The sequence below is a fragment of the Uloborus diversus genome, chromosome 2, assembly GCF_026930045.1.
Source record: "Uloborus diversus isolate 005 chromosome 2, Udiv.v.3.1, whole genome shotgun sequence".
NCBI classification, from domain to species: domain Eukaryota; kingdom Metazoa; phylum Arthropoda; class Arachnida; order Araneae; family Uloboridae; genus Uloborus; species Uloborus diversus.
In genome coordinates this window covers 75,235,960-75,253,849 of record NC_072732.1, presented here as the reverse complement: position 1 = coordinate 75,253,849, position 17,890 = coordinate 75,235,960, and the positions used below count along the sequence as shown (strand labels likewise).

General features: G+C 33.8%; 1 protein-coding gene across 1 annotated transcript in view; it reads right to left on the bottom strand.

Annotated features, from left to right (window-relative positions):
* Nucleotides 1–4,288: 4,288 nt before the first annotated feature.
* Nucleotides 4,289–17,890, bottom strand: part of LOC129217104 (uncharacterized) — a 52,544-nt gene continuing 38,942 nt past the window's right edge. Inside the window, exons 6-8 of the mRNA XM_054851352.1 lie at nucleotides 15,662–15,889; nucleotides 9,641–9,977; nucleotides 4,289–5,085 (exon numbers count right to left, since the gene is read on the bottom strand). Of these exons, the coding sequence (XP_054707327.1) occupies nucleotides 4,300–5,085; nucleotides 9,641–9,977; nucleotides 15,662–15,889 (1,351 nt within the window). The 3' untranslated portion in view covers nucleotides 4,289–4,299. The remainder of the gene's footprint in view (nucleotides 5,086–9,640; nucleotides 9,978–15,661; nucleotides 15,890–17,890) is intronic.

Here is a 17,890-nt window from a genome sequence, read left to right as displayed (position 1 = left end):
GTACATGCTACAGGGTTTTCGTCCTTCCAGGTTATTCCCGATATTTCTGGATTCGGCCGGGTTATCGAGTGCCGAGTTTTTGGGACTCTACTGTACTTGGAGTAAATCTGAAATGCCTTTAAATAAGTGGAAAAAAAATTCACCTAGCTGACACGGTACTGCATCGTTCGGGGAAAAGACAGCTTTTTGTAAGAGCTTATATCTTTTTATTAGCTTAGGGAACATTTGAAAAAAACAATAGAGATTTAAAAACTGAGTAACGGAGCAATGTTTTATCCCGCTTAGTTGTTTATAGTTAGGGGAGGGTGGCCCAAAGTGGGTAGGTCACCCAAAGCGGGTAGGCCTTTATATGCCTCCGCATGGTGCATCAGCGGCGATGTAATGCGTATGTAAAGTTTACCGGAACACTCCCGATTTTTAATCAGTCCATAGAAAGCAGCAGTGAAGCGGCAATACGCGCAACCAGTCTTAAAAAAATGATGCATTTCTAAGAAAAAAAAAAGAAGTTTTGTAACTTGTGATTAGTCGAAAACCAGCTTATTTTTTTTGGTTGTCAATAATATTACGTTATTTTGACATCACCCACCTACAAACTACGATTGTTATTCCGTTTTTTTAATCATTAATTTAAGGTTATAATTAATGAAATAAAAAACGTGCTTTTGGGCAAAGCGGGCATAGAATTTGATCATGGATTTATTTATAATTTTTTGACACATGTGATGACTTAGATTTTCTATTTCAATTGGATAAGTATAACTTTAAAAAGTTATTTTTTGTGATGGCAATTAATTAGTCTATTAATTTAATTGGTTATTACTTTATGTTTTATAAACAAATGTACTGACTTTAAATTGTATAAGAAAACATTTATATATATATATATATTTTATGATGGCAGGTAGCTAGTCAACTAATAAAATCATTTTTAACTTCATTTTTGATTTGCAAAATGTACCAAATCACAATTAGTTAAGCTTACCCGCTTTGGGCTCCCTTGTAGGGCAAAGCGGGTTTTCAAGTGTTTGTAATGTTTGATAATAAATAAATATTGAGTTTGAAATAATACAAAATCACTTTTCTTTGACTGAGTTTTTACTTCCTTAAAAAACGACTTTTGTTAGGAGTTTTGTAATAAATTATATGTTTCCCACTTATTCTTTTAAAAAATTGAATTCCTATTTTGTAAACGTTCATGGGAGTTAAAAGTGGATGAATGTTTACAAAATAATTTACCATTGATTTTAAAGAATTAAGAGCTTTGAAAGAACTTCTTGTGTTTTTTTCCTTTTACATAGTAAAGGAAGTACAGTGAAACCCCGTTACAACAAACTTCAATGAACCACAAATTTTTTTCATTGTAACGAGAATTTTGTTTTAATGAAATTCAATCAATGTAAAAGCAATTAAATTGGGACTAAAACTTCATTTTGTTGAACTGGAAATTTCGTTCTAACGGGATTTCACAGCATTGTAATCGCGTAAAAAATTTCAATCAAATTTTGGCCTAAATTTCCATTTTGCTCTCTCCAAAATGAATGTTGAAATTTTTTTGGTCCATTCGCACGTGTATGGATATTTAAGAACGTATGGACTTCCGAAATGTCTATTTTGACAATCCCTGAGTTAATTATCACAAGTTTTCTCGTGACGTCTGTGTGTGCGTATGTATCTCGCATAACTCAAAAACGGTATGCCTTAGGAAGTTAAAATCTGTTATGTAGACTCTCTGTTACGTAGAGTTGGTTTTAGCTATGCACCTCTCCTTTTGGTGGCATTCAAATATTCCAGAAGTGGTATTTTGTACGTTTTTTGGGTTAATCAATATTAATTTCAATACAAACTTACGTAATGTCATAATTTGGGGACCACTGGCGATATATTGGCAAGGTTTCAGTCGCCAAATTTTGGGTGCCAAAGAGAATGAGAATCGCCAAATGGTAACAAATTCGGTGATTTTTTTCTTTCTTTTTTCTATCTGGTTTCAATTTGGCAATACTTAGCAAAATAATCCATTAAATAAACCACGTTAAAAATGTTGAGCTGTCCCACGTCCCATTACTACACCTTCCCAGTCCTCACAATTCTCCCCTATCTGTTTAACATGGTTCAAAATAGCTTTGAAAATATTGATGAAACTCATATGAATCAATTCATACGAGTTATGCTTCATTATGTTGTTTATATGGAAATTTGATCAGTATTTTGCGTGCCATTTGTAGGAGCAGTAATGGTATGGCGCGGTGATTCTAGTCATGTGTGTTGGAGGAGTATATTAGTAATAGTGGTTTTTCTTTACTACTCGGCAAGAATTTCGGGTTTGGTTTCACACTGGCCGACATGATCCTGTCCCAGATAGGAAAAAAAAAATCATATTTGAGTACCAAACTTTAAAGTCACAGGCCAACAAATCGCCTGGCTGACGTCAGAATGTTTCAACTCTGAAAGATGTACTACATGTGAGAGCGTCCATCCAAGAATCTCCAAAGCGTTTAACACTTTAACATGCACGTACTGAACGATTTTCCAACAGCATTGTAAGAAAAATCCTACACATTGATCTTTACAACGTGAATAGTTTTTATAGATATACCGGATAATGTCGGCCCAAGTGGAACCGAATGCGAAACTCCTGCTGAGTAGAAATAAAAAAACCCTCGTTATTGTTATACTCCTCCACAACTCATGACGATGCTCACCGCGCCACTCCCCTGCTACTACAACAAACAGCAATCGATTGATTGCACTTTTACCACCACACCCCTATCACAATACACACTGCGCCCTCTACAAATACGGGAGGTTGAAATGCCGGACCTTGTATCTGTGTGTCGTAAAGTTTTTATAGCTATGAATTACTCCTCCACAACCCATGACGATGCTCACCGCACCACTTCGTTGCTACTACTGCAAATGGCAGTCAATAGATAGCACTTCTTCTACCGCACCCCCAACACAGCTCACACAGCGCCCTCCCAAATTATGGGAGGTTGAAATGCCGGACCCTGTATCTGTATGTCGTAAAGTAATTTTGTTTGATGTAAAATAATTCCGTTTCATATGTAATTTTTGTGTGTCCAAAATCTATCTCCCATTTAAATGTAATAAATATAATACCGTAATTTGTGGAATATAAATTCTTATTAAGCATTTTCGTTTTTGGTTCAACGAATTATTGAGTTTCCCTGTGTTCCTTCATGCCTCTTTAAGGTTTCCTCTTACATCCCAACAGCATGGGCGGATTTATGGGAGGAGAGCGGCATGGGGGGGGGGGGGGGGGAAGGCTCCCCCCAGTTTTGAGAAGACTTTATATAGTATCACAACACAACTTCCAAAATCTTAAAACAAAAAAATCATGCTTTCTTTCTTTTTTTTCTTCTTTTTTTGAGCAGTTCACAAGTGAAAATGAAGATACAGTGATCCCTCGTTACTTCGCTTCTCGTTATGTCACTGATTCGGATATATCGCGCTTTTCTATCTCCCAAGAAATTATAACTTTTTTTTTTTTTAAATGTTGCCTTACATTTGACCACAAGTACATTTTTTCAAAACATTTCTCAGGAAAATATTTTCTTCTTTGTTTAAGCAATGAGCAAAACTGGCATATTTTCCATATACTTAGTTCGTTACAGTTTAAGCTGATATTTTCAATTCATGTTTTCCCATAAAATAAAAATATTTATACATTTTTTAAAAGAAAAATTGATGGACTTATTATTTTTTATTACTATTATTATTATTATTATTATTATTATTATTGATTTCATTAAGAAAGTCGACCTAATATGATGGTAAACTAATATTTGTGTAGAGGCTCCTGTAATTAAATTTTACTTAAATGAAATCGTTACTACAGTTTCAACCCCTTTCACTGATACTGACAGAAATATTAATCGATTATTTTATCAAAACTTAACTTTTGGTTGAAATAATTAGCTGATTGTACCATATAATAGGGCAGACTAATGAACCTTTCTGTGATTGATTTTCAATGCTAGTTTAAGTTTTGGAGAGGGAAGTTAATGCATTATTTCTGTTCATTTTGCTGAATCGATACCGTATTTCATGTTTTTGTTTCACTAGCTTCTTGGTTTGTTAATAAATATCAACAAATTTGCATGTTCATGCATATTTTATATTTAAGCATTATATTAAAAAGTTATACAATAAAAAAACCCTAGATTTTCCTTAGCTTTATGTTTTTAACATTAATGATAATAATAATAATAATAATAATAATAATAATAATGACAATAAAAAATGAAACTGACAGAAAAGGACACAACATATTTATTTTGCTTAAATTCTGTGTCTCCGAACTCGACACTTTCGACAGAGAGTGAACACAAGACAAAATTTTAGACAAAGGCAAATCGAAAGACTAAAACCAATGATCCACCAAAAAAGTTTAAAACTATCTCGTGGCAAAATGCACAAATTTGGATCTTCGTCGGCGGATGTTGCTGGCCCTGGACAGTTGCCGATACCATTGCATACCAATTCTCTGGTCAAGCAGGCCATCGAGCTGGTACAAAGGAAGTCACAATCTTTTCCCAAAGACACTAAAGTGTCTGAAGTAGTCCTTGAAGGCAGCATTCTTAATTGAGTCCACCGAACAGTGAAATTGTACGATTTTTCGGACATTCTGAGACTAATGATTACATCCGACTCAATGTCTTCTTTATGGAGGAGGACCTCTTGTTCTTCGGACGTAGGACACAAAACTATGCTGTTTACCATAGCATGATCTGTGCTGCAGTTGGCATTGGTTGGCAGTCCATCTACTTTTAACAGTAAGTCCATTCTATGGAAGACAGGAATCTTCCACGAACAAAATAAAGGAGTGGTTGGACATTGACCTTCTGGGCAAGTTCCTGGACCAGGAATCAATGGTGGGAATGTAAGGAGTCCTTGTAAGTCAAGTTCCATCCTTTCTGGACCACATCTGGATTCTGTATAAAAGGCATAACTACCGTTGACGATATGTTTCTGTGGTAACTTCTTTTCCCAAGAAGATTCCGCGTGGAGGAAAAGAAACATCCGAGGCCCCAACGAAGAAAGCTTATGAATCCGATGCGCAGAAACCTACGGAAAAGAAGGAGCACTTAAAACGCATAGTAAACGTAAGCATTTTGCTTTAATTTTACTCCTAGTATTTTATTTTTGAACGCTTTTTCCCGTAACGAATTAAAAGATATTTTAAAAGTGATATGCATAGTGTACACCCTTTTGCACTGATTTTTAAGTATCAAAGCGTTAATTCTGCAAGGAGCGGTACATTAATGATGTCACTTCTTTTTTTTTCAAAATTTTTGATATCCACCCGCTTTTCGTCACAAAGTGTCATACTTTATCTTATCCCCTTGCTTCCCCTGTCACACATCACACCAATTTTCATAAACAGATTCGTGTAAACAAATGCGCTGTGTCATTTCACGCGTTATTTCTTCCGTTATTATACCAAAATAACTTCAATTTCAACTTTTAGAATGCATCATGTTAATTGATAGACGACGGGTTAATACTTGATGTTTGTGGTTTGAATACCAAAAAAGCGGAAACCCTTTTCACGTACTACCGCATTTTCACGAACCCCCCTCAAGTGTGATATCATTCGTAGAAACTCCCTAATGTAATGAAAAAAAAATAATTGTGAATTACCGGAATATATTTTCATGTTTGTAGAAACAATTATAAAATGTTTCCAAGAAAAAAGTGTTAAATTTTTAAAGATTTGTGACTAAGATTAGTTATAATATTTATTTAATCAGTTCATTAATCAATATATATGTAATACTAGCTGTACTTGACGCGCGTTGCTACGCGAACAAAAAAATACATCATTATACTGATTTTCATGACAATCGGTTGAACGGGGCAGAAGTTGCTACTCTGCAGTGCCACCTGGTGGCGAGTGGCTTCAATGAGCATATTATGCACCTTCTCCGTGGAAAAATACATATATATAGCAATTTTCATAATAATCGGTCCAGGTATCAAGTGAAGCCGTGACTTTACTCAAATTTTGTACTCACGCAGTTTGCAAGATCAATCAATCGCTAAAAATATCAAATAGAAAAAGTTTTAATTCCCCCCATTGCATGAAAAGCCATAAAACAATAAAGAAAGAATTTATTTGTTCAAACTCAAGAAAAATGGCAGCAGCTAACTTCTTATCAATGAGATCTTTCACGCGAATTAATTTCTGCAGCCGATAATTTTATTCGTATTTATCCAATGGATTGTGACTTAAATTGGAATAAAAAAGGAACTATCGATCGGATTTTTTTCGAACTGGTCTATAAACATTCCCAGTACCAAAAATAACAAACGGTGAAAGTTTCAGCCAAATCTGCCGGGTAGTTTTTGAGTTCATGGATGACATACAGACAAACATTCATTTATATATATATAGATGGTACCACCGTCAAAATAGAATCTTTCCTGTATCTGTAAGAGTTAACGATGTAACAAAAGTTATTTAATTTTCATTTCTAAAGAATACCATAGTAAAAATGAATACATCTGTTTCCCCCATAAGGTGTAAACATTCATATTAACGCAAAAATATATTGATACATGTTTAAAAAAATAAATGCTACGAAACTGCAGCTATAATTTAAAGAAAAAAAAAAGTGTCAGTACATTAGCACTTAGATATTTCTTAAACAACAGAATGTGCTGGGAAATGAGAATAGTAATTAAAGGTTTTTTTGCTGTTTTAAGCTCATGTTTGAACATTATTTTTAATGTAGCTTTGATTTTATCACTCAAATGGTAGAGAAATATATATATATACATATATATATATATATATATATATATATATATATATATATATATATATATATATATATATATATATATATATATATATATATATATATATATATATATATATATATATTTTTTTTTTTTTTGTAATATATATATATATATATATATATATATATATATATATATATATATATATATATATATATATATATATATTACAAAAACCTTCAGTTTTAAGAAAGTATCATATCAATTTACAGATGATTTGTCACACTTGATGTTTGTTGTTTAATTATCATAAAGCACACACAGTGGAATCCAACGCTAACATGGCATAAATTTATAAGGTGATGTTAAAACAGGAAAGAAGTACACAAAACATTTGAAAATTGTAGAAGAAAATGAAGCTAATGAAATTTCATAACAAGTTAAGCAACAATGTAGTAAGATTTTAAAAAGGCAAAAGAAAAAAAAATAAATTTTAACCATAACTTGTACTATATAATAATAACTGCATTTAGTAAATGCAATACTGTAAATATTGCATAAAGCACGGACGACTATATGAGTTTAATAATGAAGGATACCGTACGACAAACACGATCTGATAATGCCACGAAAAAGGATGGTGACAAATTAAGTTATTGTTAACATTAAAGAACCTACTAAATAATAAAAAAATATGGCAATTGTAGCTAATCCTTAAACTTTCCAAATTTGGTCGGATTTAAGACAGAAAGAAGTTCTGGAGGTTCCAAGATATCATGTACCTACAGAAGAGAAATAATGACACATATCTGGTGGGGAAAATTTAGTTGTTTCACATTTAAAAAAAACAGAAGGTCCTAAAGAACTAGAGACTGTATTTCCGTATACCAACATCGATTTTGTAGCTTTAGCTATCACTTGTCTTTGACTTGAAATTTTTTGCAATAATACGTTTCAATAATAGAATCAACAATTTCTCTTTAATGAGAAAAGAAAATAACGAGTTATCATAAAAAAACGGTGAACATTCATTCTGAAAAACTGCTTGGTACAGTGGACACCGGTTAATTGAATCAAATAATCAAAAACAGATCAAAGTTCAGCTTTATTAAATGAGCCGCTTTATGGAATCAAAACTGTTTAGAACAAACATGATTCATAATAAGAGGCGGCCACTGTAATTCATTTTAGTGAATGCATAATGTTTTTTTTCGCTTTTAATGGAGAAATTTAAATATTTAAAAATAACTTTTTCAATATTCAAGCACATAAATTTAAGAAAAATAAAAAGTAGAGATACATTGCAACAAAAATGCCTTTAGTTAAATAATTTAAATTTAAATTGGTCAAAAAAAAAAAAAAAATTTGATGTTTTGTCATTTTAAATTCAAATTATGTTTTTCGCAATCACGAGCACGTGTGTGTTTGTGTAGGCGTGTGCGTGTGTGTAGGCGATGGTGTGTGTGTGTGTGTATGTAGGTGTGTGCGTATGTAGACGTGTGCGTGTGTGTAAGTAGGCGTGTGCGTGTGTGTAAGTAGGCGTGTGCGTGAGTGTGTGTAGGCGATGGTGTGTGTATATGTAGGCGTGTGTGTATATGTATGCGACAGTGTGTAGGCATGCGTGTGTGTATGTATGCGTATGCGTGTGTGTGTGTGTGTGTGTGTGTGTGTGTATGCGTGTGCGTTACGTTCTGGCGAAAACAGTCTCTAGGACGCAACCTGGAGACGAATTTCGCTAGAGGAGCAGCATCGTGAGGCCGGTTGACATTGGTGCTGCAGAGGGAGGCGGGGGGAAAATAAAATCATAGGACATCAAAACCCTCAAATGAGAACAACAAGCAATGTGATTGCTCAAAAAAAAAAAAAAAAAAAAAGTAAAAACGATTGTAGCAAAAATTGTTTACAGTCACTTAATTTGAAAGCAGCTGTTAATAAAGTTGCATATGTTAATTCCTCTAGAGACCAAATGCTTTACTTTTTTTTAATTGTTGACAACTGAAAAAAAAAAAAAAATGGTATGAGCATTTAAGAATCTTATAGTAGATTTGTATTTTCTTTCAATATATGGATCATAGCCAAAATCTTTTGCTGCTTTTCTTTTACTTAAAAAGCAACGTTTTGAATTTTTAGGAGTCATAAGTTCTCTTTGACCATTTAATCAGTCATTTCATCTTATTGTCGATTTGATCACTTAAAGTTAAATCTTAGGAGGCAGTTTTTCAAAATTTTTCTTATTGATTTTCCACTTCTCAGAGAAAAACTAAGAAGCATTCGGAGTCTTTGAAGGTTTCCCAAATTTTTGAAGCAAAAATTTGTTTTTATTGCTATAGGTCTATTATTTAAAATTCTGTGAGTTTTCTTTTGCACGCTAATTTGAAACGTTTTAAACGTTTTTTAAACGTAATTTGAACGCTAATTTAAAACGTTTTTAAACAATAACAAGAAAAAACAAACTATTAAACATTTCGAAACCTTCTACTAAAAAAAATGCATATACTTTTAGCGATGTTTAAAAAATAGTTAGTATATGGTTAATATGGTCAATAGTGATGTTTAAAAATATATTAACTTTGCATGGAAAGCTATCGTAATTTTTTTTTATCAAAAAGCAGATGTTGTAGAAGAACATTTGAAAATTGATCGATCTTAAATTAGTTGGTAATATCAATCTAATATGTAAATAAGCTTAGCATTTCACATTAATTAATACTAATCTGACCATAGTGTGATATTTTAGGGAATAACTTTTGTCGCAAGTGTGCTACAAAGATAAGACGAAACCAAAGCTTTGAATGGGAAAATTTTTTAAAACCTGAAAAAATAATGTATGACATTTTCAATTAATAGAATAATAAATAATAATTAATTATTTTACTTTGCAGAAACAAATTCTTTCACCAAGACCAAGATGCATTTCGGCGTACATAGGCTCCAGACGACATTCGGCACAATCCGATACCAAACGAAGTGAAGTGAAGAGAACCATTTGAACTCTGCCTTGAGGTAATTGGCTTGCCTCGAACGTGTAATTACATGTCAGAGACGTCGTGTTCGAGCTATCACCGAATGGGTGTCCCGTCAGCAGGCCCGTCATCCCGTTTTCCGGAGTGAAAGTTCGACTGCATGATCCACCGTTCACACTGTTTCGCCGGGTGAGGATATTGACAGGCCGAACTTCAAATGCATAGCTCAGTGAAGAACCTTCCAGAGAGCTGGAACAAGAGAAAATTACGAGCTAGTTAAAGGAGAGTTATAAGTACGACTTTAATACCATGTAAAATTATTAACCTGAGAAAATGCAGTCGAATCTCGATAACTCGAATATTTCTTTTCCTCAAAGTTTTTATTGGGTCTCAAACTCTTGAGACTGTTATGAAAAATTTCCATAACTCGAACTACCAATAACTCGAGCAGTTTAGTCGGTCCCTCGGGATTTCGAGTTATTGAGAGTTGACTGTATAATGCTTATAAAGTATCACCGTACGCAGTCGTAAACACAGATTTACACCATAAGAAAATTTCGATACGTCACATATTAATATCGGGCAAAGTTCCTGTATTTCAAGGGTTTTCACCAGCTTCCTGTGAAAATCAAGTATATTTGCACAAAAGGTTCCTGAATTGCTACAATTTGTATGAATGCAGAAGTCTCACTGGTGTGAAAAATATTTTTAGCTACCAGTTTCAAAACGCACACTTCGTTTTCATTCAGTATTTCACCTTCTGCTCAATCACGGCCCGTGCTAATTGACTGAGATATTTTCTTCTATTTCCGCATTAGTTTTGGCTATATTTGCAAAAATTGTTTAGGAGCACTTCTGGTAAATCAGGATGGTGCCAAGCCACTATAAACATGTATCAGTTTTCTTGGAACATTCCTGATGATTTATTCCTAAGACGAGACCGGTTTTAAATGGAAACGCTCCTGAGTTCTCCAGAAAGATTACATGTTAATTGTAGGAAGGGTACTGAATTTTAGCGGAAATTTTCATGTTATTTTTCCAGATATGTTTCTGGTAGAAATAAGACACATTAGCTGCTCATTATTTTCCTGGAACGTTTCTGAATTTTTTTTTTAGTGTGCCTTCCGTTTGTTAGAAGAAGGTCGGTACAGTTGAACCATGAGTATAACTGTAAAAAAGATAATTAAACTGGAATAAAATAGTTGATTATTTTTGAATGATATCAATAAAAAAAATTATACACGTAATCTATTAATTTAAGATCTGAAGACACAGGATTAACTCAAGAACGGGAAAAAATAAAAACCATGCTTTAGATTAAAAGTTTTTTTTTTCTTAAATCAATCGATAGTAGGGGAAACCCGGCTAAAGTGGATACCCCGGGCAAAGCAAATTTTGCTTATAACTCCCAAATAATTTGTTGGCCGGCAGCCGCGTTGTCATAGCAACGATCACCTGTTGCCGCTCCGTGTGCGGCAAACAAATCGGGACGAGTTCGCCTCATGCGACGCCAGTGACCGAACAAAATATGTTTTGGGGGAAACAATATTAGTTTACAGAGGTTAGTGTTTCATTTATAACTTTAATACTATTTGTGACATGTTCTTTATTATGAGTAGAATTTGATGTACGATTATGTAGCTTTCAACTATCCGTAGACGACGAGTTTAGATGCTCTGGTTTTTTAGTAATTTTTAGTAACCTCAAAAATGTACCTGAAGGGCAAAGCGGATTGAGCAAAGTGAATACCATATTCACTTTGCACGGTCATGACAAGTCACTTCATTCGAGCCTGAAAGTCCTTCAATATTAAGATCTCAAGACAATACTACCATTCAAGACCGTCCTTATACTCCCATGGGATCTGAAACAACAGAATAAGTCCAAAGCAATGATGTTCCCGCCGCTTCACACAAACCTGGATGTTCTACGAACTACTACAGTCCTTCAGTTTTACCTCAGCCTATTAAACCAATAACAACACGTAAAAAAAAACTACAGAGATTTACACTCCAGACAAGTACTCCAGTAAAGGACATTCAAAGACAAAAATTTGAAAAATCAAAAAAGACTGTCATGAAGTAACTAGATGATGCTTCGACTAAAGCTTCTCAGAAGACTATTAAAAATGCCAAGTACCAAAAAGATTGATCAAAAATCTGTGCTACAAAACATAGGACGGCATAAGAGAATGATAAGAAGAAGAAGTAAAGAAATTTGATGATGTAAGGTGCATTTTCTGCGATGCAATGTTCATTGAAGAAGATGATCAGCCAATGAAAAACAGGATACAATGTCGTATTTGTACTCAGTGGTATCATAAAGAGTGTTCAGCATTCGAAAATGGTAATGATTTTGTTTGTGATAACTGCAATAATTAGTATTGCAGCAGAAAAATGTTTTTTTTTTTTAATATGCTCCTAAATTTTGGATGTTGACTTTTTTAAAAATTTCTTTGCTTGTTACAATAATTACTGCAATAATTAGTATTGTATAAAAACGCTTTTTGATATGAGCCTTTAATTTTAGATGCTTATTTTATTCTTAAGTTCAGTTTCTTTGTTTGTAATAACAACAATAATTAGCACTGCAGCAAAAAAAAAAATGTTTTTAAATATGTTCCTTTTATTTTCAACGTTTATTTTATTTTTAACTTTAATTTCTTTGTTTGCAATAACTACAATAATTAGCATTATAGCAAAAAAATGTTTTTTGGATATGTTCCTTTAATTTTCGATAGTTATTTTATTTTTAATGTTTAGTTTCATGACGCATAATGTTACTGTTCGCTTTGCCCTAGTAACGAATCCACTTTACCCGGGGTGTTGGGCAAAGTGGATATCAATGCCATTGTTGAAAACTGGCCTTATATCTAATAGTGTAATTAATATTAAGGACAACTGTTATTGCATTACGCAAGTTCATTAAATGAAGACTGATTATAAACATTTGTTTCAATTTCTAACGTTATACCTAAACGACAATAATCAAGAAAAGCTTAAGGTATTCACGTTGCCCGGGTTTCCCCTACATTGTAAAAAAAATGTGTAACCTTACTCCGTAAAAGCGGTGGCAGCTTAGCTGCCTCCATAGCAATGGAGTAACTTAACTGATAAAACTGGTGTATAACGCTCATACGTTACATCAGTTTTATCAGTGAAGTTACTCCATTGCCATGAAGGAAGCTAGGCATCGGAATAAGGTTACACAAAGTGCAAAATGCTGCCACCGTATTTATGGAGTAAGGTTGCACATTTTTTTTACAGTGTACATTTCTACAGTGGTGGTAAAAAAAAAATGCATCACCCGCGCCGCAAAGGAGAGGAATATCATCCCGACTGCATTCAACACACAGTCAAGCATCCCGTATCCCAGATTATGTGGGGATGTATTTCTGATCAAGGAGTTGGTGGGCTTCACTTTGTGCAAGGAACAGTAAACGCTCAGGTGTATATTGGCATTTTGGATGAGAAATTGATCCGGGATCACTTTACTTCAGTTCCAAATGTCATTTTCCAGGATGATTCTGCTCCGTGCCATAGGGCAAAACCGGGAAGTAACAATTTTAAAACCTTTATCCTGCCATTAGACTGAAATTGACTTTGGGTTAAGTAATTTTTTTTCTCTAAACTTACACGCAGGTTCAGAAATGGAAAAATGAGCATGGGGTCAGCAGTTTGCCTTGGCCCGGAAACAGTTTCGATCTACTTAAACAATTACCAGATTCCTGCTGTCAAATGTTTATTTCATAAATTTTGTGGAATTTCACATACATTCATCGTTAATCGGTCGACCAAAACTTCTCCCATAATCCCATTGTTGTGAAAATGCGAGGGTGATGCATTTTTTTTTACCAGCACTGTACATAAGTAATATAGCAGTGGCATTATTAATTAGAATCTGATAGGATTTCATAACTGATATCACTCTGAGTGTTGATTCATTGATTTCTAAAGGCATACTGAACTGAGTTGAAAATTTAAAATTGTGAAAGAGGAGATAGTGTGATAGATTGTTACATCAAAGATGAATGTCTTATAGATGAAAGAACAGCAAACGTAAGAAAAAGTGACTGTAATGTCATGATTGCAAAAGATGAGCAGATGAAGTATGATCCCAAAGCAACGGCAATTATTTGTTTTATCTGTGAAGCAAGATCAGGGACTGAGATTGCATTTGGGATAGTTTATTTGTGATTATTTTTATCATCATTCAATTCATTCCCAACAGTTATTCAACATTCATTTTGAAAGAATATATGCACTCATGCTGAACTTCCTCTCTTTTGTTCGATTTTGTTTCACGTTATCCACTCGTTATGTTTCAATTAGGCCCCAAAAAGTACATTGTTGCACCACTTGACTAAAATATTCTGTTTTTTCCACTTGCTTACCTGCAATGTAACAAAATTAAAACTTTGCATCTTTAGTTTTAAGAGATAATACAATTAAAGTGCTTTTGTTTCATCCATGGGGAAAACTTAAACCAGGGAGAAAAAAAATGTTACAACTATACCCATGCTCCCTTACTTACATCCGGAACAACTAGAGCTTTTTATAGCACACAGAAGCAAACATTCTAAGTTTGTAGCTAATTTCTGTGACGTTTTTCTAAAACTTCTGAGCTTTTCCATACCTTAAAACATTCTGAACAACTAGAGCTTTTGATAGCACACAGAAGCAAACATTCTGTTTGTAGCTAATTTCTGTGAACTTTTTCTAAAACTTCCGAGCTTTTCCGTACCTTAAAACAGTAGTGCCCAACCTTCGTCTACTCGAAGGCCGCTCCTCACACATAAATGATTATCGCGGGCCGGAACAAATAAAAAATTTCAAGATGTTTAGAATCTATCAAAATAACATAAGAAAATATGAAGAAGGAAAGAAAATTAAAAACCAATAATTGTTGTTATCATTACTATGCTTCTTTTATTAACTGCATTTGTTTTTCATATACTACGAGTAATTTCTGAGTATTCAACTCCAAATTTGTAACATTGTCATTAATAGTGCTTTTCAATTTGTAACATTAAACGAAACAACTGGCCACACGGATCAGCTTCGTGGGCCGGATGTGGCCAGCGAGCCCTAGATTGGGTACTACTGTCTTAAAGCAACATAGAGCACTTTTGCTTTACTACGTTTTATCTGTGTAAAAATTGTGTTTGTTGATTAGCACTGAAATCTTTGCAGGTTTCTTTGTGTGTGACAAAATATCAGAACAGCGAAAGATAACAAAATTACTATAATTTGATTTTTGTAAGTTGAGCATGGTTCTCAAAATGATAAAATTAATTGCTTCATATTATAAAAGTTGTTGTACGTAAAAAAAAAATGTTGCAATTAGAACAATCGATACTTTTAAGCATTTTATCCTCTTTTTCTACAACTTATTACTTTTAGCTTATAATTTCAGCTATATTACTTATTTTTGTAGTTACTAAAAATTTCTTTTAGTGACCGAATTTATTAACTTGTAACTTGTAACAAATCTTAACGACTGTTAAGAGTGACCTACTAGCAGACCCTGAAGAACGGGATGGAAGGAGATTCCGAAGAAAAGGGTGAGGGAGTGAAAGCAGTCAATTCAATGGAAGGTCTGTCTAGTCAATGGTCTTTGAAAAAGTTGTCTAATCAATGTAGATGAAGAAGTAACGAAATTTGACTGCCTGTTTTTTAAAAAAAAGATGAGTGTTCATTTTATTACCACTTGTAACAGAGTGAACATTTTTTAAAATTTTGATAAGCAATTAACTATTACTTAAGAATCTGCAAGTTTTAATACATAGATTAAAAATAGTTTTTTAGTTAAAATGTGAAAAGTTATAGTAAATGGATGCATCTATTTAAAAGTATCGAATGTTCAAATTGTACCACTTTTGAGAATGGTCCTTAGAGCCATTGTCTTACTGCATAAAACTTCAGAAAACTTACCCAATTTTGCTGATGAACTCGATAAATAATCCAGGTCCAGTAGTTTCGTAAACAGAACGAGGATGTTCAGTACGGGGCTTATTGATGTCGCATAATTTTGATATTATTTTTGAGGCATCTCCGGTTGGGCTATCGTACAACTTCAATGATTCGTCACACATTGTCACGCGTTCCATTCGGAAAAACTCAAAAGTGATGCGTATAACTTCGTCTTCTGATGCCGTAAACCTAAAAATAAAGTGTTTTGAGTTGACTAAGCATCCGTACTTAAACTCATACAAAACTACAAGAAACAGCTTTTTGGTCTCCATTTAGAGAGTCATTCAAAATTTTAGGCCGCAGTCAGTAAAATTTAGTTCAAAATGTTCTTAGATATAGAAATTAAAATAGATGTAGTTAACACTAGCATCGTCTGCAAGTTTTACACTTAATCAAGGTATGTTGGAAGGGAAGTTAAGTTGAGATATCTGGCTACTCAGTACCTTAAACATTTTCATGCTTTTTGGGACACTCAGAAACCAACATGCAATGGGCCCCCACAATCCACATTTATCACTAACCCTCTTACCAGATAATAAGATGACCTCTGTAATTTGGTCATCTTATTATCTGGTAAGAGGGATTAATAGGGTCATCCTATTATCTGTAAAAAATTGAAGTGGGTGTATAGAAGTAATTTTATGGTTGCTTTTACTTTACTTGCAGTTTGATAGAGAACAAATAAGGTAATTCCGGTACAGATGCCCCCTTAAGGAAAAAGGAGCTCTAATATAAATTGGGTATTAAAAATGACAACGAAAGTTTATGGTAAATACAAAATAGTTATTGTTTATTAATACTAAGTAGTTTTTTTGTACAATATTGTACATTTTTTAAGTGAAAAAATAAAATTGTGACAGTACTACATTTGGCCATCTCTCCCGAAGTTCCGGGTGAGATGCCTCACTCACATGGGAGAGATGCCCTACCCGTAAAAATCAGTTATTTTTTAAACATAAAAAGTTTAAACAATGGTCAATAGTTTATAAAAAAAATCAATCGTTTATAACACATGAAATGAAAGCTATTTCGAAAAAAAAAGAAAAATACAACCTTAGCATTAATTTATAAAATATGAAACTCTCATACACAACATATAAAATTTATAATCAAACTCAAACTATTGCAAAATATTACGAAATAAGTGGAATTTTATTCAGACAATATTTTTCTTTTTATTTTCTCTAATTTTTGTTTTTCCGCAAACATTGCAAAGATTACCATACATTGTGCATGATTCATGTAACCATTTTTGGCACTTTACGCACTTTATCCAGTCTACTGTTTCTTTTGTCAAATAATAGTTCTCCTCACATTCGAGGCAGTTGTTTGTATGATCACTTCCGCCGGTTTCAATGGGTGTGTCCATCACCAGCTGTTTTGACGCTTTGCTTAATTTGGCAGCGGATTTTAGCTTTTTTTCTTTGATGTGTTCTTGGGATGTAATAACCATAGCCGACTGTTTCTTTCTTTTTCGGCATCTTTCCTCTAACTTAGGTACAGGTGAAATCTGGTGCAATAACTTTGTCGGGGTGGATGTCAGGTCAGATGATTTAGAACTTTCGGACTGTTCACAGGTCGGTTTCATTTCTTCACTGATGGAAAAGAAGTGGTTTGGAATCTCTGCTTGGTTCAGAGGGAAAATTCCCGTCTTTCGAAAACCATTAATAGCAGTGTGAGCAGAAGCTGCCCTTTTCCAGGCTCTACCAATCAGTTCTGCAGCTTGTATTCTCCCAATGGTCCTTCCTGGATGATTAACAATCCAATTCCTTGCTTCCTTTTTAAAGTAGTGTTTTAGTGGCTTAAAAAAAGACCGGTCAAGAGGCTGAAGAGCTTGTGTGGTATGGCTGGGCAGGCAGACAACTATAATATCATTGTTGTCTGCAAATTCCAGCAAGTCATAACAGTTTAAGTGCGATGCGTGACCGTCCAGAATTAGTAAAGTCTTTCCTTGGGGTTTTCTCGGAACAAAGACATCTTTAAGCCATCTGAAAAAATATCTATGCTGATGTATGAGGATTTTTCGTTCATGAACACCATAGATCCAGGTGGAAGACCATCAGAAAACTCTTTTTTTTTCCCGAACGCCTTTAAAAATAACTGAAGGGGGGAGATATTGTCCTTCTGCATTGCAACAAGCAATAACTGTAACATTTTCTCCTCTTTCTGTAGACGCCAAAACATGAACAT